We start from the raw sequence: 23,641 nt of genomic DNA, 5'->3' as shown, positions 1-23,641 counted from the left end.
AGACATCCGGATTAAGTGTGTGTAGAGGGATGCTCGACATGTTGGTCTTCGCCTTCTCTCCACCTGACGGATGGGAGGCTGGCAGGGTGGTGTGGAACCCTGCCATCCATGCGGTGGTTGTGCATCCAACGCGTCGGAATCTGTATATTTGTTGTTGTTAATTCCCCGTTTTCTATGCGGATCCCGAGGAGGGCTAGGGGTGCCGCGGGTCGTTTGTTCACGTGTCATTGCTTCACCTTTTTGTTGATTGATGCTTGTATATAGTGTAAAGTTGTACAGGTTGGTTATGGTATTTATGGTTGCTTTCTTGTTCTCTTTTCTTTTCCTGTTGAGGCTCGCGTGTTTTTTTCTCTCTCTCCCTTTCGTTAATTTAAACTTTCTAATTATTGACAGCCGGGACGGCTGGAGGCTGCATAGAGGGTAATGTAGTGACATAAGGGAGAGGCTGCTGGGGGCTCTGGGACCCTGGGCAGGCCAGGCGCTTGGGCCCCTTGGCGCCAGGCGCTGGGTTCCCAGGCGGGTCAGACGCTTAAGCCTCTTGGCGCCAGGCGTTGGGTTCCCTGGCGCTTAAGCCCCTTGGCGCCGCCAAAGGGGGGGGGCTGTGTGTGCTCTGTGGGATATCTGGGGGCGCACACGGCCCCACCCCTCGTTGGGGACTAGGCATAAAAGGGGAGCTCCCTGGACGATCAGGGCCAGTTGTAGCTCAAGACCCAAGACCAGCCATCTGAGGACCCTGGGATGCTGTGAGAGCGAGTGGTGGGACTCTGGAACTCCCGGCTCTACGTCCTTGTGAGGGCGAGTTCCAGAGCGTAGCCGGAGTAGTGTATCTAGGCTGTGTAACTAGGCTGTGTACCTAGGCTGTAACAGAGTAGTTGGACTGTTGGACTGTTGGAGTGTTGGAGTGTTGGATCGTAATAAAGAAGTTACCTCTACAAGTGTCTCCGGAACCCGTTACATTCAGCAATGCACCAAATCCTGGAAGATAACGTCACTCAACTAAACTGGCGTACAACTGTACACCAGTTTCACCCTTGTTAGGCATTATCAATACAGTACAGCCATCATTGCCTCCTGCCGCGTCGTGCCTCAACAGCTCGATGTGGACAAGGTTTGCCAACGCGTCAGGACAATGACACAATTCTAACGCTCAGTGTAAACTCGTCGGACAGAAACGTGCGTCGCCATCGTCAAAACGCCGCGGCTTCGTCTCCACGAGGGGAGGCCGTCTGGTGGCGGGCGAAGTGCGGTGCGAGAGGCGCAACGCTAACAGCACCTGCAGCAGCAGCAGCTGAACGGGCCTCTCGGGGAGGGCGGGTCGCCGCTGCCCGTCCTGGCATGGCGCTACCATCGCAGCCGCCGCAGCAGTGCCGCCACCGGTCCCCTGGCCGGCCGTCGTGGCCGCAGCCACAGCGCCCTCCGTGAGCGTGGGGCGCAGCAGGCGTGCCACCTGGGCGTACTCCCCACGCTTGAACAGCCGCTGCACCTCCTCCAGCGACTGGCACCGCTCCAGGGACTTCATCTTCTGCTCCACCTGCATGCAGGGGTGGCGACGAGTATTCATGTCGCCGGCGGCTCGCACTCCAGGTGCACGTTTATACACGTTTGCATGTTTGGTATTTTTTTTTACACAGTTGCTGAGCACAGGGGGCCAGTTTTCCCAACATTTCAAACGGCCAGCAACAAATATCACTGTCAAAGGTATAACGTGTTTCTTGAATTGAGCGAGGTGATTGTTATTGGGAACAGATGATGGGAGGGAATTCCAAAGTGGAGCAGTGTGAGGAAAGAAGCAGAAAAATAAGTGTTTTGACCTGCAGTGTGGTGTGTGAGTTTGTGAATGGGTGAGTGTGTGAGTGGGTGGGTGAGTGTGTGAGTGTTTGAATAGGTGAGTGTGCGAGTGTGTGAGTGGGTAGGTGAGTGGACGTGTGAGTGAGTGAGTGTGTGAGTGAGTGTGTGAGTGGGTGAGTGTATGAGTGTGTGAGTGAGTGGGTGAGTGTGTGAGTGAGTAGGTGAGTGAGTGAGTAGGTGAGTGAGTGAGTGTGTGAGTGAGTGGGTGAGTGAGTGGGTGGGTGAGTCATTGTGACCAACAGTACAACGGTTGGGCACAGTGTGGATGAGATGAAACAGTCAATGTAAGAGACCATGTGGCTTAATAACAGGGCTGTGTGCATTGCATAATAATGTGTTGTTTTATCACCTTGCATTTCATTTGCTTTTTTAAAATATCCTAGACCTACAACTTCTAGGAATGTAAAACATGTCACACCCAAAGTTAAATAAGTTAGCGATTTAAGCAGAGGTGATAGGTGGGGTAAACAAAATAATGACAATAGATGACGCATTGCCCTCGTACCTTTTCTAAACTATATTGCAATTGTGTTATTTTTATTACCCTTTTTTACCCAGTAATGCATCGTCGAGCCTCAAAGGGTCCTGCATAGTTTCTCGCAGTAGGGGGGCGATGTTGCTGCTCCTGCTGCTGCGTATGATCCCAATCTGGTGAGTTACAGATAACTACACAAATTGGGAAATTTCGACCATGACATTGGCACGCTATGGCCTACTCTTTTTGAATGCCGTCACGAGACCTTTAACTTCCACTGTGATGTGGACGGTGCGTACCGGTCGATACACCCCCAGTATTAATGAGGTGTATCCCGCCGGATTTCAAAAACCGTGAACCTCTGCAACAAGGGTGAAACGCGGGGCCACTGGGCCGTGTCACCATCTCCAGTAACGCCCGTGGTGTTCACCCCCTTCGTGTTCACCCCCTTAGTGTTCACCCCCCGTGCGTTCACCCCCCGTGCGTTCACCCCCCGTGCGTTCACTCCCTTGCCGTCATCCCCTTGCCTTAACCCCCATGCGTTCACGCCCACGCGTTCACCCCCCCCGTGCGTTCACCCCCCCCCGTGCGTTCACCACCCATGCGTTAACCACCCATGCGTTCACCCCCTTGCGTTCACCCCCTTGCATTCACCCTCTTGCGTTCATCCCCGTGCGTTCACCCCCCGTGTGTTCACCCCCCGTGTGTTCACTCCCTGTGTTCACACCCGTGCGCCCATGTGACCCGGTGCTTCTGGCAGCAGCAATCCGCACCTGCGCGAGGGAGACGGTTGAGTCCAGAGCGAGGTTGGGCATGTGCACCACCACCGCTGCCACGGCACCACTCGGCCTCTCGCCGGCCTCTGCTGCGCCCCCCTCTGTCTCCATGGCGATGTCGCCGCCGCCGCCCACGTGCTCCTTCAGTGCCTCCAAGCAGAGGTCGAGGCAGTCCAGGGCCTCGTCAGCCTCACCCTGGCACGGGAAACAGCGAACCGTTGACGTCCAAAGCAGCCGCAGTGTGCACGGCAGCCCCACCAGCACGGCGTTCGCAAGGCAATGCCAAGTCCAACGGGGAGAGACCATCAACGCATGCGGGTCCGTGCATGCACGTTCAAATGTTCCAAGGGGGATCGATCGTTCCTTTACCGAGCTTCTCTTCAAGTGAGCGGGCACTCATCCGTGAGTGAAATCGCTTCATTTAAGCCTCGTTTGTCCAACGCTGTGCTCCTTGACAGATCAAATGAGACCGTGCTGTGTTGTGTCTATATGCGTACGCCAAGCAGAAGAATTAACTGAGGTAACATTGATTGTAAAACGTTCATAACCTCACCCAAAATAAATTAACCTCAAATGTTTGCGTAAGCACTCACATTGGTATCTTCAATCCACCGATGGCAAATAAAGAATCAAACATTAACTTTGCGTGGTAAAAAACCGTGACCACGTGTGCTTCCGGCGACCTTCTTCAGATGGAAGATTTTGTTTTTGAATCTAAGCTAACAGGGCTTCAACTCATCACATACAGGTATGAACGTCATGCCAACCAATGTGTGCGAGTCTAAAGTAGTCCGATACTGTGAATATTGATTATATCAGTGCCAGTGTGGACTTAACAAGACCACGGTAAAATAACCAACTCTACACATATGTAGCAAAGACAAATAATGATCCCCCGTGTAGCCTTTTATAAACTGTTGGGGTAATTGCTGTTATGGCACACGAAGGGGTGGGTGGCAAGCACAACCAGTCGCCTTTGTCTAACCAGTGCCAGTGTTTATACACCGCACTTGGTACTCATATGAGGCCTAGTCGGCCTAGGGGAGGTTCTTGAACCGGCTTAGATACACATCACTGACGTTGGCCTTGAGTGGGGAATCAAGCTCGGGTCGCCGGGTTCGAGGCAAAGCATGCTGACCGCTGGTGCTAGGCACGCCTGGTGAATGAATTCATATTCCCGGCGAGCGACCGGAGAGCGACCAGAACAGCGGGGTTGGAGGGGGCACACGGGGCAGGCGGAGAGCGATGCGGCTCCTACCAGCAATACGTAGAAGCGAGTGCGTAGCCAGTTCACGCGCAAGTAGAACGCCAGCCAGTCTGCCCCAAACACGTCGCGCTGCGATGACGACAAAACGAGGTGGAAGAGGTCCTGCTCGTAAAAGCGGCCGGGGAAATCTGGCCCCAGCTGCACTCTGCGCGCTGTCACTGCGAGGGAAAAAAAAAACATCAAACTGATCAATGCATCGGGTGGCAGCGGCCCAGTTGCAGAAGTTTGCGGCATGAATATATGGCATACCTCCCTGGTTATTACTGCAGGTGCGTTCACGGTAAAGTACTACGCACCGTCTGTTTCGCGGCGGTTGTTATCAAGATGCCCTGGTGTTTTTTTTTAAGAATCGGTCATTGCATTCCGGCGTCATGGTCCATATATATCCTTGCCTAAATGACCATTATTTATTGTAATCACGACTTACAGGAAATACGACATCATCGATGAATGAAAACAACCGTGGCTCGCACAAGGCCCAGGTAATGGACGTGTCACGTGTGTTTGTGTGTGTGTGGGAAGTGGTAGGCGTAGTGGTCGGCACGCTGCGCTACGAATCCGGCGTCGCAAGTTTAATTCCCACTCACAGCCAACACCAGTGATGATTAACTGAACTGGTTCAGAGCCTCAAATGAGGACCTAGTGCGGTGTGTAAACAGTCTGTTAAAAGCTATCCGAGGAATCTTTGTCTTTGCTGGAGCATACGCAGTCCACACACACCAGCGTTTCCTGTGCGTAGCCAGACCGAGCCGTGGGCATGCTCCTTGCAAACGATGCCATTTTCGTGCATTGCAAACCCATGCATATTCAAAATTAAGATTCAGTTAAAACTAGACGCACCGTACTTCTACCAAACTTATAGCACAAGCTTGAGTAAAATAGGCTCGGGTGATTTTTCTGCCGGTATGGCGTTCACTCTTGTTCAAAAGACACGGCCGGGTGAACGAGTTCCTCCCGCGCAAACCCGGGGCAAGGCGGTGGTGGCGCTCGCCTGTGATCCCGCCCTGTGGAGGCAGCTGCGAAGGTTGGTGGATCACTGCACAAAAGTTGTGATACTTCCTTATATGCGTGCATGTATGTTGAACTTCTTTCGCACAGTACATAGCCGACTGTGCTAATCGGAGGTGCGGGCATCGAGGTGCCGTACCCTGGCTCACGAAAAGAAGGCAGTACAGCAAGCAGACTAATCTCCATCTATTTGGTATCTACTTGTTGTCTGAACATCTTAATACCTGTTTTATTGATACTGGCAAAAAGGTCCCATAGATGTAATGTTCATCTGTTTTCATCTGCGAGGGGACACAGTGTTGCCCCCTTGCGCGCGTAGGTTGTCTCCGAGTGCTCCGGTTTCCTCCCACATGCATAATAAACACAACTCGTAATTCATTAGCTCAAGAGGGAAATAAGTAATTAAATCCATGGGAAAATAAAACCCTTGCTATTCATATTATTAGAACTCTGACATCCTACAAATCAATTAATGCTTGTCACCTGATTTCAATGTTGGCCACCGGACAGAAAAAAAAACACTTTGGAATTAAATATACATTAATATTCACGATTACGGTAAACCCACACACAGCCAACCCCGGCAACCCTAAACTACTCATGCATGAAAGGAGATGAGTGGGGGGGGGGGGATGAAGACGAGGAGGTTTAGCCCAGAGGAAGGCAGGTTCACACAAATCCTTCTTGGGCAACTTCGGGAACGTGAAGTCGTATGCGCCGCTATCGGAGAGGATTCGGCCGCACACACCTACGGCAGAACTCATGATATTGCCCCAAGCCTACCGGGGAACACAAGTGTGTACCAGCACACCAGGCTGGCTGCCCGTCTCTACATTTCTAAGTGGTAAAGTCAAGACAACGGGTGGAAGACGGTGACCCTTTTTTTGCGGTGGGCCCCCCACTTTAAGTGTTTTTCACGTCACCTTAAACAACCGATACCATCGGCTAGGCAAAGCCGATGCGCACGTGAGAGACACAAACTGCAGCAGTGCGATTGTGGCCATGCAGCGCAAACTATGGACTGTACAGTACCACTGAGGTCTGAGCTCCTTCAATGGAGGAGGAACAGCAAAACTACACGAACTCTTTCTCTCTCCTCAAGCCCGCTTATCGTGGGCGTTTTGTGTTGTCCTCCCCCGCACCTCCAATCAGCACGGTTGGCTACGTAGGGTGCGAAAGAAGTTCAACATACACATGTACATCGTGGCGAGCAGCAGACCTCAACATTGTCATCGAGCTCCTGCACCACATTGCCATCATGCGCAGCTGTAAAATCACCATGGCAAATGTACACCGCTTTTCCCTTCATCAGGAATTCCACAATATTGCATTACATAGTGATGTATCCTCAGTATATTATGTCATAAACGGCACTAGAAACTGTAAAGCCACCAAAACATGGAAAATAGTGCAGCCAGAAAGCTTGATGTCGCAGGAGAGGACAATCTCTCCTCCAAAAAAGAGTTTCCCACATGGGCCAACATAAGAGATAAGCAGAGGAGGAAGGCCTCGCGTAAGGAATGTTAATGTGCCATTTCATTGAGGGACAACTGCTTTGCGGTGTTATCCTGGTGTGGTCTGGGACTGTTTTGGTGTCGTTTTTGCTGCCTTGCCCAAGCTTGATAAATCGGGACTTATATAACTTTATTCATTTTTCATTTATTTATATTCAGTGACTTTTCGATTTAAAGCTTTCGTGACTGCAGGGATTCATCTTCTTGGTACTTTCGGTAAAGTCACGTAGAAGGGAAGTAATAAAATAATTGTTTTATTATGTTTTATTTTTATTATTTTATTACTTCCCTTCTACGTGACTTTACCGAAAGAACCAAGAAGATTCAGTGACTTGCTTACCTTTTTCTCTATTTTGCACTCCTATCGCGTTTTTTTTTCGTTTACTCGCTGACCCCGCGCCCATACTGGACATCTGTGAAAAAAGAGCTTCCAAGCTCATCAGATTCCTCCCTCCTGTAGTCTGAATAAAGATTCTGATTCTGAAGGAATGGGTATACGGCTGCTTCCAGACACGGCTCCTTCGAGACACGGGTGCTTCGTGCCTACAATTTTGAGGGCAGAGGAATGGCTTGCTTCAATGTGATTCAAGGAATTGATTTATAGAATATGATTGAGATGCTTGATTCCGTTCTGTGTAAATGAAAACAATTACCAGAATCAAAAAGGGCTGCACAGTGTTAGACAGGTTTATACATAAACACATTCAGTCTTGGACCGATGTATTACACACACATGTTCATTGTTATATAAGTACACACATACAACAATAATTCTTATATAACAATAAAAATTGTTATATAACAATAACAATTGTTATATAACAATAAAAATTGTTATATAACACAGTCTCATAAACGCACACACACAATCAATGTTATATAACATAGACAAAGGTCCCCCATATAGCCTTAACAGGCTGTTGGGGAAAGTTCTGTTAGCGAACATCTATGAAGGCTGGCATAGGACACAAGGGGGTAGGGTGGCCAGCACCACGTCCAGCCGCCTTTGTCTCCCTAGTCGTAATATTTACACACGGCACCCGGTTCTCATTTTAGGCTGAGTCAACCTAGGGGAGGCCCAGGATTAGTTCAGATAATCGTCGCTGGTGTTGGCCGGAAGTGGGAATCGAACTCGTGTTGCTGGGTTCGAAGCGCAGCACGCTAACCGCTACACTACCACTCCCCAAAGGACACACATGCGCATGTTCAGTGCTACACACCCTCTCGTCCAGTGGTTCTTAACCTTTACTGCAGCCTTGCACCCCTTTGGTTCTCAATCGTAAAAACAATTATGTTAATAAGTACATAGGTTTAATGAAACAAAGCAGTTGTACTTCCGTGTCCGTGCTTAATTTGTGTTTCAATGATTTATCTTCTAAAAAAATCTGGCCATGTCTCACACCCCAAGAAAGGGCATCTCACACCCCAGGGGGTGCGTGCACTCTGGGTTAAGAACCACTACTCTCGTCCAGGAATCCTAAAAAGTCAGGTGATCTAATATTCTTCTCCTTTATCTACGGAACTCCAAGGGGTTGTTAGATTATGATTTGCATTATGAGTAATTATGTCTCTCAAGTCTGTGAAACCACCAAGCTGACTGTGCTGCATTCCCTTACCTATTGTGTGCATGACACCTGCTTCTATTCTAATAGGAGATTGAAAACTAATTTCTTTCGAACTGCATTTTTGTGTTTAGTTTGTTGTCCTTCCCCTGCACATCCAATTAGAGTGCGAAAGAAGTTCAACATACATACACACATTCTGTAAATAAGGTGTGTTTTTTTTGGCTATGGGAGGAAAACTGGAGAACACTCAGGAAACACGTGTAAAACAGGGGGAGAGAGAAGATACAAACTCCACGCAAAAAGGTACCCGAGTCGGAAATGATCCCAGGTTCTCTTTGCTGCGAGGCACAATTGTTACTACTGCACCACCCTGGTTAAACATAGTAACATTAAAACAGTTTGTTGTTTCAACGTCGCAAAGTTAAATAATCACATCCGATCCCAGCTTTACACAGCTAGGAGACCCGTGCCTCTTCCAAGTCGATCACTCTACGGTGGCAGGTGCTGCAACACAAGCATCAAGGAGACACCGCGCTCAGACGAAAAAAAACTATTCTCAGAGCCTTGCAGAGAAGGAAAGACACGAGTGTTCGGTCTCCATTCGCCCACACGTGTGTGTGTGTGCGGACGGAGTAGCAAGTCACGAGCTTCCCCTATAATCCGATATTTTATCACGAACTGATGGGTTCACATGAAACATTCTCGCGGATTACAGGATTTGTGGAGTAGTTCTTTGCAGCGCAAAAAGCCTACAAGAACGCGTCAACCGTGAAGCAAATACTGACAGCACAATGGGCCATGGTAAGATTCCAGGGATAGAATTCGAGGGATGTAAATTCCATACTCCTACGGAGGGGGGCCAGACTCTCCATAAGGCAAGGATGTTATATGACGGTCACATCATCATACAATCTCCCTCAATACCTCACAGCAGTAAGTGCACCACTACTGACTCGATGATTAGCAATGTCTCCTATATTTAACTGTACCTCCACATATCAAATAAAAGTATTTCCTACTACACCCATTGGCTCCACGGCCTTCCGAAATTGCATCATTTCAGCAGCATTGACACAATACAAGCAAACTCTGAAGCGGTTTTGACATTATAGAGTAAAATCTAAACTATTATTTTAACTGAAGGTGTTTTTTTACCGGGTAAGGGCCATTGAGCTGTGTAGCTCTTTTTCAGAAGTCACCTGACCACAAATGATAGCTCAACGAAATGGCTTATCACGTGCAAATTTGTAGCAGCCAAATATTCTAAACACACGTTTCTATATACGGATGGAAAAACTTGAGGACCCAGAGAAATATCCACGGGACCACGGGGAGAGAGACAAGCAAACTCCAAATATACAGGCATCAGGGTCGGGATTGAACCTCGCCTGCATACCAGGCGAGAGAGATAAAATCTCGCCACTGAGGTGCCCCACATTCAGTGCCTCACTGCCCACTAGGGCTGCCACCTGTCCTGGTTGTTCCCCAGGATTGTCCTCTTATTGAGGCAGCTGCTGTACTGGGAAATCCACGAATCTCCCGGGATGTAAAAAGTCTCCGTTTGTGCGAGTTGTGTAAAGATGCACCGCTCCAGATGATGCGTTTACACGTAGTCCTCCCCTTATTCCGGAAAACCGTGGGATATTTTTCTTCTCATGGTCTGTATGGCCTGGTATTTTTTTTTTGTACCTCAGAGGTGGCAACCCTGCTGCCCGGACCAGAAGCACGAAGTGCTGTGGTGCACGACACGCACGTCCGTTGCAAAAACAATTCCAGAATTGTTTTAAATAAATAAATAAACACATTATAACACATTGGCTTTCGCTAACAATATAATACATAAGAGCTTTTTGGGTTAGATCGCGTAAACATGAATGTGTCGTTACCCACTGTAATTTATATGCATTCATTAACCCCCCCCACCCCCAGGCCTTTGCACCTGATTGGCTCATAAGTGACATCATCACATCTATACCTCTATTTAAGAACGAAACAGGAGGATTTCTCTACAATTCTGGTTATCACCTGATGATGCTGGTTTTAGTTACTGGTGAAACATCGTGCTCAGATTGTAAATGATGTGGGTTTACTCTCCGACACACCGGTGTTCTGTACTAGTAACGAATTGGCAAGCTCTGTTTACATGACAAACCTTACTAATTGGCTGTGTCGGGTGGTGGCGGTTTTAACGACACATTTATATTTACGTGATCTAACCCTCTATTGTGGCAAACATATATAATTTTTTATTTAATATAACGCAAATTTTACATCACGCGGTGTTCATCAGGAACGCAACCACTACCGCCTTATAAGAGAAGAGGCAGTATTTACCAGACAATATTCATTGAATGTGTTTAGATTAAAATAAGGGGGTGTTAAATAGCTTAAAGTCTCTGAATGGCCCAACCATGAAAATCAGTGTCTATATCAGCCTCTGGCCATGAGCTCACCTGCTGTGCCAGCTGTGGACTGGGCCTGGCACGTTACAAGCCACTGGTCCAGCTGCAGTTCGTGACACACGAGACAACATGTCATCACCTCCTGGGGACGGCACAGGTCGCAGGCACATCATGAGCAGGGCTACCATCACTACAATGAGCATCGACCTCACTCCACATCATCAGCAGGGCCACCACCACATCACCCAGCATCACTCTTGCGGTACATCATCGGTAGGAACACCACTAACTACCACAACATACTGAGCATTGCTCTCAATACACATCATGAGGGCCACCACCGTCATAACATTAAGCATCGCTCTCACTGCACATCATCAGTAGGGCCACCACGACATGCACGTTATCTAATATGAACATCTCGTCGTACTAACCAAAGTCATGTCACCTAATACCATGCGATGGCACTTTTGGCAGGAACAGCTCGGAAGTGGCGTCTCTCTAAGTGACGCTCTTTCCTGTGGCGTCGTTCTCTCCGATCAACCCAAAACTGCAAAGACTTTTTCGGGACATCCAAAATTTCACACAAATCTTTGGGATTTTTCATATTCAACTAAACATGGGAAACACGTGCTGAGCACAGTTGCCCAATGTCTCCATTACGTGGTCATTAAAGTTTTATATTCAGTCCTGCCAGAGTCGGCACACGTTCCAAACACTGTCGTCAGCTCACAGAAAATGTCACGTGCATTTTTGCAAACGATAAAAGCAATGTTCCATCCTTCAGCTCTTCGTTTTGTTAATATTTTTATACAAATCAGACTCCACAGAAATTTAATTTAACCTTGCTCCTGTTATTAAGATGTGTTGATTGTGCACCGAGTTGTAGAGCCTTCCGTCCAACACAATACTCAGTCTCATCACAGCCTAAACGGTGGAGCATCAGTATGGCCAACAACGCCCCAACATCTCGTTCTGTGATTAGATAACCTGTGCGGTGTCCCTGCCAAATAAAATACGCCGTCGATAACAATCTCCCGTCGCCCGCGTCTGGAAATCCAGACGCATAAATAATGTGGCGGGGAACGGGGGGTTGCGTAAACTGCGGTGCCGCCACTCCCTCGCTCGCGGGGAAACGGAGCCAAGTGGTGCCAGCGAAGAGCACGGGCGTGCAAACCCTAATGCAACGTGCAGACACAGACAGACAAACACGCAGGCCCTCCAACTGAATCATCTTGTGATTACTACTAGTAGGACTTCCACCACATTTGTATACACAGGAAAGCCTCACTGAGTCTCAAGACTCTTGTTTAGGACGGTCCCGCCGAGTTTTTTTTACAGTCGGGGCAGATGTTGCCGCCGTGTGTAGTCCCAATTGAGTAATTTGCAGGAAAGTATTCAGCATTGGGATGTTTGGCCAATATCAGTTACACTGTGGGGTATTTTTTTGTGCTATTGGAAGAAACTGGGGAACCCAGAGGAAAACAATGCAGAACTGGAGGACATTCAAACTGCACACGGTTAGATATGGAACTCAGGCCCTTCTTGCCGCAAGGTGCAAGTGTTACCACAGCACCTCCGACCTGTCTCCCAAATGATTATGCTTCATTAAAGTCACATCTTATATTGTACATGCGGAACATTAGTTTACTCTGTCACGAAGATGTGGTAAATGTTCTAGTTTTTATTTTACCTGGTAAGGCCCACTTTTCCCTGTGTTCTATTAAACTATACAACGAAACAATGTTTTTTACTTTACCAGGTAAGGCCTGCTCAGCTACATAGCTCTTTTTCAGAAGCGACCTGGCCACAAATGATAGCTCAACGAAGTGGTTTATCACGTGAAAATTTATAGCAGCCAAATACTCTAAATGCACGTTTCTAAACGTGGAGGGAAAAACTGGAGCACCCTGCAAACAATCCACACGAATTATACAGGCATCAGGGTCGTTATTGAACCCACGACCTCCTGTATACCAGGCAAGGTAGTTAACATCTCTTCATCGTGGATCCTACAGCATAGTGTAGCAAGCGTAATGTATAGGCCGCAATGCTCTTCTTGAGGAACTGCCGATATTTTTTTCATAACGCACAAAGGCCGAGTGCTTGCTGCACGTGAAACAAATGTTATCGCTGGACTCTTAAAATCACATCCAGCGACCCTCATGCCCACTTATCAGAGACACAGAGCCAGTTGAACATGGTGGGTGGCTGTCTCCTGCGGAGCTCAGTTATGTGATCAGTAGCTTGTAACCCACAATTGAGCGACAGCCACCAAAGGCCTCGGGAGAGCAATCCCACAACAATTGAAACAAAAAAATAACCGCATAATTAATTGGGCTGAGTGCCAATGCGGTGCAACAGGATCCCCTCGCGAATGATTGGCTTTCACATATGATATGTTGTGGCAGTGGTGGTAGTGGTGGTGGTGGCAGTTGTCGGGGTGGTGGCAGAGTTGGTAGTGGTAGTGATGGCGGTAATGTTGGTAGGTGTGCTGGTGCTGGCGGTGGCAGCCTGCAGTCTGCGAGCGCTAGCAGCTGAGGCTCGCAGCTGGAATCGCTGCAGGACGTCAAAGCACAGCATCGCCATGCCGCTTTGGGCACACGGTTACTATTCTCTACCTTCATTCCCTTCGAGTTGTGCATGGTACGCGCGGGCAGTTCGAGGTGCACTGATGCACGGCATCATAGTAAGCATGCTACTTGGGTAAAGTTGGGTAGTACGTGACGAGTTAAATAAACATCGATGTACGTTGCACTTCTGTTATGGCGAGGAAAGGCAGACCTCGATATTCCAGTTAACTCACCTTTCCCAAGTAGCGTAAGGCTGGACAACAGCATCATGCGCTATCTGGTAAGAGTGTAATGAGGAGTCAGAACACGGGGCTTGGTTTTTATCACCAAAATATAAAATCTCAATTAGGTTACATGGGCTGATCGGCCTGCTTAACCAAAATTTTCCATCAGTATTTGTTAAACCCTTTCCTCACATATTCTTGGGTCTTTCGGTAAAGTCACGTAGATAGGTTAAAAAAAATACCAAGTAGTTTTTTGTTATTTTGTTCTTTTCTTTGAACCTATCTACGTGACTTTACCGAAAGACCCAAGAATATGAATTCCTGCAGTCATGCAAACTTTAAGTCAAAACCTCTCCACACAAATCATCAAAAGCAATAAAATGTGGGTTATTTTATTGTGAGTTTAGAGTTAAGCAGAACCCTCCTCCCCCCAAAGGTATAATTTCACAACAGGCACATATTTCTCAGCATTGCATCACTGGTTCCGAGACCAGTTTGATTTTATGGGTATCACCATCAGGGTGTGTGGTTAGCACACACGGTGAGCAAATAACAAGAGCTGCCGTAGGTCATTTCAAAGGGCCAGCGCTCAGTCTAGCCAGTCACCGCTCAGTCGAGCCGGTCACCACTCAGTCTAGCTGCTCACCATGCAGTCCAATTTGAACCGAGGTTTTCTCTCCTGTCACACGCATGCAGCTTCGGCTCAGAAGCGAATACTGTAGTTTTGACTAAACAAAATATTTAAATGTGGAACTCATGGTTTTCGAGATTCCCACTAGCACCCGGCTGCGCAAGAATCCGTAAGGCTGGGAATGTGAACGCGACGGCGGCGCCGCCATTTCGGCGAGCGCTGAACTGGCGACGGGGAGACGCGCCCCAGGACCAACTGAAACAGCGCTTGCGAACGACGCAAGCCGTGGCCCGGGAATCCGAATCTGGTGGCTGCTGTAGCGGCGGCACGTACCTTGATGTGTTCGTCAGAGCAGTTGCGGAAGAGGACGTTGGGCAGGGCGCAGACTTGCGGCCGCCATGCGTAGTAGATCTCCAGCACGATCTCCGGCAGCCCTAGGGGCCACTTGCAGAGTGCGCGCGTGCACACGGCCTTCAGGTAACGCACCATCAGGTCCAGGAGGCCCCCGTTCATCTGGTTGCTCCGCAGGAATTCCAGGACTTCAACTCGTTCTGAAAAACAAAACAGGCATCACCGACGTTGAACATTTGAACGGCAACAAGAGCCTCAAAGTGGTCATTGTGAAGTGGTGACACTTCTGGCTCGCAGCAAGAAGCGCCCAGGTTTCATTCCCGACTCGGCCGTCTTTTCTGTGTGGTATTTGTATGGTCTCTCTCTCTCTCTCTCCCTGTTCTGGATGGGTCTCCTCCTGGTTTTCCAGTTTCCTTGCGGAGCTAAAAAATTGTTTAATATAGCTGGAACTGGCCAAACATTACAATGCTGAAAAATTACCTGCAAATTATTCAACTGGGATGACACAGAGCAGCAGCAACATCTGGCAGGACCCTCCTGAAAGAGTCTTGAGGCTCAGGGAAGGATTTCCTGGTTCAACAAGCGTAGTCGTTATAATAATGTGACAAAGAGCACATCGAGAACACCAACAGCTAAGACGGCTCCTTGAATGCATGGAAAGAGAGACAACATTTACAGCTGTGATCTATGGGCTCCCTGCCTGTCACCCCGAGTACTGTTGGGGAACCCCTGCATTGGTTGAGCAGCAACTGAAATATGGGGGGAAACCTGATGGGGTCTCCCTGGCACTCATCCCAGGAGCGTGGGGTCTCTGTTTTGTCCCCTCTTTCCATCGTGGACTGTTGCATTCACTCCCCTCTCCTCCGTGCTGTCATCCATCTCTGCTCAGGTCTCCTTTGCGTTTAAATTGTCTACACTTAGTCTTCTCAACGTACTCCTCGCTCCGTCTCTCAATGTGGACGAGACCTCCTCGGTCCGGTTCCTCTCATCCTTGCCTCGACGCCGCCCTCTACCTCCCTCTGACGACTTCATGTCTCCTGCGCTATATTCCTCTCAGTTTCACTATGCACTTCGGCATCTTCACCCTTACTGTGGTAAGCGGTCTCCTTTCTGCTTCATTCTTGGCTGGTCAGCTTTCCCCTCCATGCACCAAAAATTATTTTTATTTGACCAGGGAAGCCCCACTGAGCTACACAGCTCTTTTTCAGAAGCGACCGAGTCACAAACAATAGCCCAACGAAGTGACTTATCATGTGGAAATGTATAGCAGCCAAATACTCTAAATGCATGTTTCTAAATCTGGAGGAAAAAAATCGGGGCACCCTGCGAAAAATCCACACAACCACGGGAAAGAGAGACTCGTAAACTGCAAAAATACAGCAGGCGTCGGGGTCGGAATCGAACCCACAATGTCTGTATACCAGCCGAGGTAGTTAACATCTTGCCACCGCAGCGCCTCGCAACCAGCACGGACGTGGGCTGCAGGGGGTTTATTATTTGTCACTGATTTGTGCTCTTGCCGTGTTGGCGATTTTTTATCACGAGATGCGGTTGTTTTTGTTCCCATTTCTGTTTGCGGAGTTGCCGTGCTTTATCGTTAGTTTTAATTTTGCGATTTTAAGGACCCAGGTCACTTGCAATGAAACTGCATCCTCGTCTCTTGACCTTTCACCTGGTAAAAGTAGCATTTTAAACTTGAATAGGTCTGGTAACAGTGGCCACTGTACAGTAACACAGCACTCTGCTCACGTCTCGCTTTGCGTTTTTAACTTGACCGTTTTGTTGCAGCGTAAACTCGAGACACCACACCTCCTGAGTATGATGTAGCCACTTCCCAGTTAGCTCCTGCACAAATGCTACTGCGCAATATTAGTCTTGAAATCCCACAGGCGGAGAGAGGGATGGAGGTCCATTTATTTATCTCATTACCCATCGTGCTCCACAATGCCGCAGAATGAGAGATTAAGCTCAACGATTAGGGCTACTGAACCCCGCTTGCCAGTGCTCTATTCGTGGAAGCCCCTGGGCGCTTGTAAACCACACAGCTCCGCACCTTCTCAACGAGCTGCACAAACGCTTCTGCAGACTGCACTCCGTGCGCAGGGCGGCGGTGCCCTCTGGTGCACCGCTGGCGTCGCTACAGCCAACCCGGTACCCACGTATCGAGTCACGCTCGGCTCAGGCAGCAGGAAACGATCCAAGGAATTGGGGTCGGATTTGTGCCGAGGATGACGACGCTGACAGCTATGTGTGTATGTATTTTGAACTTCTTTTGCACCATACGTAACCAACTGTGCTAGTTTGAGGTGCGGGGGAAAAACAATAAAACTAAACACAAAAAGCAGTTCTAAAGGAATCAGTTTTTAAGTTAGATTTTAAAATGCATAGCTCCAGTAGCTTCCTGATATCGAAGAGCGTTCCAGACGGACAGCAAGGAGCGATGCCGTTTAAAAAAAAAAAAATCTCCAAAAACGATTGCAGCTGCCCTATAGGAATCAGGTTACAAGTAAAGACGCAATCTGTTTGAAATGTTCTACAATTTCATTATAAACGTATCGTGTAATACGTACGAACGCAGCGACCAGCATGGGATGCACCATCACGTGTACTGGATGTCAGTGTGAAATAGAATATTTATCCTGATCCACACCACAAGATTGGTGATGAGGTCACTAACTCGCTACACCGAGAACCCAATTTCACCACAGGCAGCGGAAACTGGTTTGAACCTAGGATCTCGGTGCTGCCAGCACAGTGGTACTATTCCCATGGGCCACTGCTTCAGCCATAAGCAGGCCTGGCCATGGTAGCGCTGCACCTTCACCGTACCATTCTCTATAAAGGAAACGTCTTCCGCTTTGTTATTTTCATGAGCGGCCCAGTGTGACTTGGGCTCAGCTGCTGGATCCAGGGGAAAGGGAGATGATCCGTGGATATCGCTGGGCTCTTCGCCCTGCTTGAGCCTGGTGTAAGCACGCACGCGCACACACACATGCACGCAAGGGCACATAAGAGCGTAAACACCAAACACACGCACAATGTAAAGGATATTGGCCAAACATCCCAATGCTAAAAATGCCCTGCAAATGCCTCAATTGGGATTGGACACAGCAGCAACATCGCCCCCTAGAGGGAAAATTTGGCGGGACGCTGATGAAAGAGCTCAAGAAATTAGTTTGTCGTCGACCGCTCAGAAACCGCGTTATAACGGTGTGCGTGTTCCGTGTTATAACGGTTCTATTGAAAGAACCACATTATAGTGAAAACGCATTTTGTGAACACCACGCATTGAGCGAGGACTTACTGTAAAATATAGACTACCATGTGCACACAAAGACAAAGATCCCCCGTATAGCCTTAACAGAATATTGTGGCAAATGCAGTTAACGAGCACCTATTAAGGCCAGCACGGCACACGAGGGGGTCGGTGGCCAGCACCATGTCAGGTCGCCTTTGTCTCCCCAGTGCTGATGTTTATACCCCACACCAGGCGAGGCCGAAGACCAGTTCACATAATCGCCACTGATGTTGGTCCGGAGGCAGACGCACACACAGACAGGTGTGCGTGCATGCGCACCGGGATGGCAGGAACTTGGAGAGCAGCTCATGGAAGTCGATCTTCTCTTCCTTCTTGCCGCGCGTGTTCCGAACACGCGCTGAGCGCCGCTTGGCCGTCTCTCCGCCGAGGTCGTCATTGGGCAGACGCCGGCGCTTGTTTCCTCGCCGTACCGCCTCCCCACTCGCACCTAAACGCAGACACGTGGGTCACTCACTACCAGCCACGTCGCACCTCCTCCCTACTCGCACCTACACACAGACACGTGGGCCACTCACTACCAGCCCCACCTCCTCCCCACTCGCACCTACACACAGACACGTGGGCCACTCACTACCAGCCCCACCACACCTCCACCCCACTCGCACCTACACACAGACACGTGGGCCACTCACTACCAGCCACGTCGCACCTCCTCGCCACGTCGCACCTACACACAGACACGTGGGCCACTCACTACCAGCCCCACCACACCTCCTCCCCACTCGCACCTACACACAGACACGTGGGCCACTCACTACCAGCCATGTCGCACCTCCTCCCCACTCGCACCTACACACAGACACGTGGGCCACTCACTACCAGCCCCACCTCCTCCCCACTCGTACCTACACACAGACACGTGGGCCACTCACTACCAGCCACGTCGCACCTCCTCCCCACTCGCACCTACACACAGACACGTGGGCCACTCACTACCAGCCCCACCTCCTCCCCACTCGTACCTACACACAGACACGTGGGCCACTCACTACCAGCCACGTCGCACCTCCTCCCCACTCGCACCTACACACAGACACGTGGGCCACTCACTACCAGCCCCACCTCCTCCCCACTCATACCTACAGACAGACACGTGGGCCACTCACTACCAGCCACGTCGCACCTTCTCCCCACTCGCACCTACACACAGACACGTGGGCCACTCACTACCAGCCCCACCTCCTCCCCACTCGTACCTACACACAGACACGTGGGCCACTCACTACCAGCCACGTCGCACCTTCTCCCCACTCGCACCTACACACAGACACGTGGGCCACTCACTACCAGCCCCACCTCCTCCCCACTCATACCTACACACAGACACGTGGGCCACTCACTACCAGCCACGTCGCACCTTCTCCCCACTCGCACCTACACACAGACACGTGGGCCACTCACTACGAGCCCCACCTCCTCCCCACTCGCACCTACACACAGACACGTGCGCCACTCACTTCTCTAGCCCCAACCCTAACTGTACCGCACCAAGGCTTGTGAGGAGCATCTCTGCCCGGCAGGCAGCATGCCATCTCTAATCCTATCAATTCAACAATTCACATACATTTAAACGTGAGGAATAAAAACCACGCACAAACAAGAATTTTGTCAAGTTTCCCAAAAGGCTTTCGTTGTTGGAAGTATTTAGCTAGCGATAATTAGTGATTAGAGCGATTGGCTACGTATTGTGCGAAATAAGTTTAATATACATACATAATAATGTTCATCACGTAGGCTTTGGCGATCAATATTATCCATAAGAGTTTTTTTTGGTTTAGATCGCGTAAATATAAATGTTGATTTGAAGCTTTCGTGACTGCAGGAAACCATACTCTTTGGTACTTTTAGTAAAGTCACGTAGGTAGAAAATAAAATAAATCACGACGTTTCGGGCGCAACACAAGCGTCCGTCATCAGTTGTGAAAGCTTCGTCTGCTGCTGAGACAGACTGTTTAAAAAGGTTTGAAATGGGTATAGTCCAAGGTTCATAAGAAGTGGCCGGGGCTAGTGATGTTAATGTGAGAAATTAGCATGTAACTGTAAGATCTCATCTGTAAAGGATGTGATTCCTGACATGCCCTGGTGTCTACAAACTGAGTTGTGGTTGTGGCAGCAGTTACATTGTGTCTCTGTGTTGTCTCTCTAATATTTCCTGCAGTTTGGTATCTCTCTCTCTGTGTCTCTGTGTTGTCTCTCTCTCAAAATTTCACACTTAACTTCTAATTTAGCAATCTTTGGAAAAACGTAATCAACCAGGCTATGCATTGATTGTGTGTTGACCGACTCTCTCTGTTGCATTGCATTACATTTCCAAATGGTACTAAGTTTGTTTGACTACGTGTGTTTTCTCTCTCTCTCTGTGTCTTCGTGTTGTTACTCTATTATTTCCTGCAGTCACGAAAGCTCCAAATCTTTTTCTCTACCCCCCTCCCCGCTCTCTGCCCCCCTCTCTCTTTATTTCAGGCCTCGACACAGAGGCGTTGTTTCTCTGTGTGCCTATGTGTGTGTCTCTCTCTGTGTGTCTCTGTATTATCTCTCTGCTTATGTGTCTGTATATGTGTCTCCGTGTCTGTGTTTTGTCTCTCTCTTTCAAATTAAGCCATCTTTGGAAGAATGTAATCAACCAGGTAGTGTTGACTGTTATGTTATATTGCATTAGAAATGCATTATATTTCTAAGTTTAATAACTTTGTTTGCTCTTTCATTTCTATCTGATGATTGCTTGTGTTGCAATCGAAACATTGTATGCTATTATTTAATTATTATTTTCTTTCTACGTGACTTTACCGAAAGAACCAAAGAGTAATTCCTGCAGTCACGAAAGCTCCAAATCACAGTTATATTTGTGCGATCTAACCAAAAAAAAGCTCAATTATGGATACATAACAATGTTTCGAGATGGAAGTGAGTGGCCCATGTGTCATTTGGAGAGGAGGCGAGACAGCGCATGGCCTTTTGACCTCACCATAGTGGCTGATGGGTCATTCCATGTGAACTTGGCCAAACTCCCACCCCAACACTCAGATTTTTCTCACAACCTTGTGTAGCGGTAGATATAAATCAGCCATACACGAGGCCATATTCAAGCTCGGTGATGAATACTAAGAGAAACACCGACCCCCTTTCACACCTCCGATTAGCGCAGTTGGCTACGTATGGTGCGAAAGAAGTTCAACGTACACACAGCAGTAGGGGGATGAGGGTATTGAGAATGCGGCCATAGCCCGCTGAACACGACCATACACATTTCTGAGCAAACATTACATAATTTCGCGCTCGTTCCTTCTAAAGTAGGTGAGAATGACCACTTTCAAGTTGCTTCTGCCTGTTCTGGATGTCATTGCCTTTCCATAGACACGTCACCACGATGAACGCGCTCTCGTGGAGCCACGCTAACGGCGTTCCCGTGGAGTGCCGCACGCACTGCCGGGACGCACCTTTGAAGGACGGCTGCGTTGAGGCGCCGCTGCTGGTGTGCGCGGCGGCGGTGGCGGCGGCAGCGGCAGCGGCGGCGAGGTGAGCGGAGCGCGCGTGAGCCGTGATGGCGTACGTGTGCCCCCCGGCCGGGACGGCAGCGATGCCCTGGCTGGGTGACGTGGCGCCGTGGTGGGGTCGTGGCTGGGAGGCCGAAGAGGAGCTCTGCGGGCGCACGGCACAGGAGTGGAGTCGCCAGGGTTCCCACTTCAGAATCGCCCGGAACAGCTGCCACCATCATCATCATCTTGGTTTCTTGGTATACTAGGAGGTTGAGGGTTCGAGCCCAACCCTGACGCTTGTATATATGAACCTCATGGCGGTACCCCAGGGTACCATAGTACCCCGGCCCTCGCATAATGTCCGTGATGCAGTCACTTTTAGTCTGTTGATGGTTGGCGATGCGGCAATCAACTCATCTCGAAGAGCTGTACACGATGCACAACTACGGTGCGTACGAGCATTCAGGGTTTCAGCGCAATCGTCCTCGCTGCGTTTCAACATCGCGGAGTGGCACCGATTTCGGTTTGATTGGTACCCCAGTCGCGGAGTTAAGTACACCCCTGGAAAAAATAGTGTCCCAGAAAGAAAATATATAATTGCCTCGGTCATTTTGTATTATTTGGTAACCCGGGGTACCACCATAAGGATCATATCGAGTGTACATCTCTCTCTCCCCGTGGTCGCGTGGATTTTTCTCCGGGTCCTCCGGTTTTTCCCTCCACATTTAGAATCGACATGTGTATACAGTATTTTGCTCATAGAAATTTCCACATAAGCCACTTCGTTGAGCTATCATTTGTGACCAGGTCGCTTCTGAAAAAGAGCTATGTAGCCGAGTAGGCCTTACCTGGCAAAATAAAAAATATTGTTTGGTTGTATAGTTTAGTAGAACACAGGGCAAAGTGTGCCAGTTACCTTCTGCCCAATTGGTCAAACATCCCAACGTGCAAATGCTACGATACTCACAGCTATGCCTCCCAATTAACACATGCCCCACAGTCAGTCCACCACAGCCTACACGCACAGGATCAGTTGTGCCCCTCACTCACCGTACTGCGCAGCCCACAGCTGCCCACAGTCGACGATCCCTCACAAGGTGGACTCGCGTGGCCAAGACGCGGTACGAGGCGGCCGTCACGATTACGTGACGAGGGTGGTGCGTACCTCGCTCAGGGAGACGCCCCCTCCCCACCCCCCCATGAGTGCCCGTGAGAGTGGCGTGCGCCGAGTTTGTGCGTCGGGGCCGGCGCGGCTCCTACCTGCGGCGTGGCGGCGACGGCCTCTGTGGACGACACGTCACTGCTGCCCACATCGTTGTCGTCGCCCGCCGAACTCAATCTCGTGGGAACCACGGGTTCCGTGGGTCCCGTGGGCTCCGTAGGCCCTGTGGGTCCCGTGGGCTCCGTGGGCCCTGTAGATCCCATGGTCCCCATGGTCCCTATGAGCCCAGCGGGTCCCGTGGGTCCCGCAGTCCCCGCGACCCCAGTGGACCCCGTGGGTTCCGTGGTTCCCGTGGGCCCGGCGGTCTCCATGGGCTCAGCGGACCCGGTCGGTCCCATGGATCCCATGGGCCCCGTGATCCCTGTGGGTCCAGATGACTCCGTGGGTCCCATGGTTCCCATGGACCCCATGGGTGCCATAGTCTCTGTGAGCCCAGCAGTCCACGTGAGCCCAGCGGGCCCCGTGGCCCCCATTGTTTCCTGTGGCCCCCGTGGGCCCCGTGGTCCATGCCAGGCCCCACTCGGCCACAACTGCGTCCAGGACAAGCTCAGAGTCGCTGGATGGGTGCCCAGGGGGTGGCGCCACCAACGCCGCTACTGCTGCCCCCACAACCGCCGCCACCGGGGACTCGGCCCGGTGAGAACCCTGGGCCTGGCTCGCTGTGCTGGTGTCCTGAGGTGTGGGCACAGGCGTGGCCTGGACGACCCCGGCAAGAGGAGCGTCGGGAGAAACAGTAGCGGGGGAGGAGGCGGCGGTAGTGGCGGAGGAGGTGGAGTTGGAGGAGGATGTTCCCTTGGGTGCTGTCGCGAGCAGCTCCTTGCTGACATAGGCCGAGAGGTCGACGTGGAGGCCCAGGCTGGGACACGGCAGCTCCTGTACCGTGAAGTCCTTGAACGTCTCCAGGAGGCAAACGCCCAGACTCTTCCAGCTGCAGGAAACATGGGGCCACTCGTGTCAACTATACGATAAGACCGCTCACTCATGTCGCCG

The 23,641-nt window shown here is 50.0% G+C and overlaps 1 protein-coding gene across 1 annotated transcript in view; it reads right to left on the bottom strand.

Moving 5' to 3' along the window:
• LOC133349561 (calcineurin-binding protein cabin-1-like) overlaps positions 1–23,641 on the bottom strand; it is a 72,701-nt gene that overhangs the window by 32,471 nt on the left and 16,589 nt on the right. The window contains 10 exon segments of the mRNA XM_061563124.1: positions 1,274–1,531; positions 3,097–3,294; positions 4,358–4,524; positions 10,907–10,997; positions 14,617–14,834; positions 17,464–17,597; positions 18,212–18,380; positions 21,391–21,592; positions 22,690–23,130; positions 23,132–23,579. Coding sequence (XP_061419108.1) covers positions 1,274–1,531; positions 3,097–3,294; positions 4,358–4,524; positions 10,907–10,997; positions 14,617–14,834; positions 17,464–17,597; positions 18,212–18,380; positions 21,391–21,592; positions 22,690–23,130; positions 23,132–23,579 — 2,326 coding nt within the window.

This window comes from Lethenteron reissneri, chromosome 30 (assembly GCF_015708825.2).
Source record: "Lethenteron reissneri isolate LAM-NWPU_2019-01 chromosome 30, ASM1570882v1, whole genome shotgun sequence".
NCBI lineage: Eukaryota > Metazoa > Chordata > Hyperoartia > Petromyzontiformes > Petromyzontidae > Lethenteron > Lethenteron reissneri.
The sequence above is the reverse complement of the archived record's forward strand: the minus strand, read 5'-3'. Positions and strand labels throughout refer to the sequence as shown.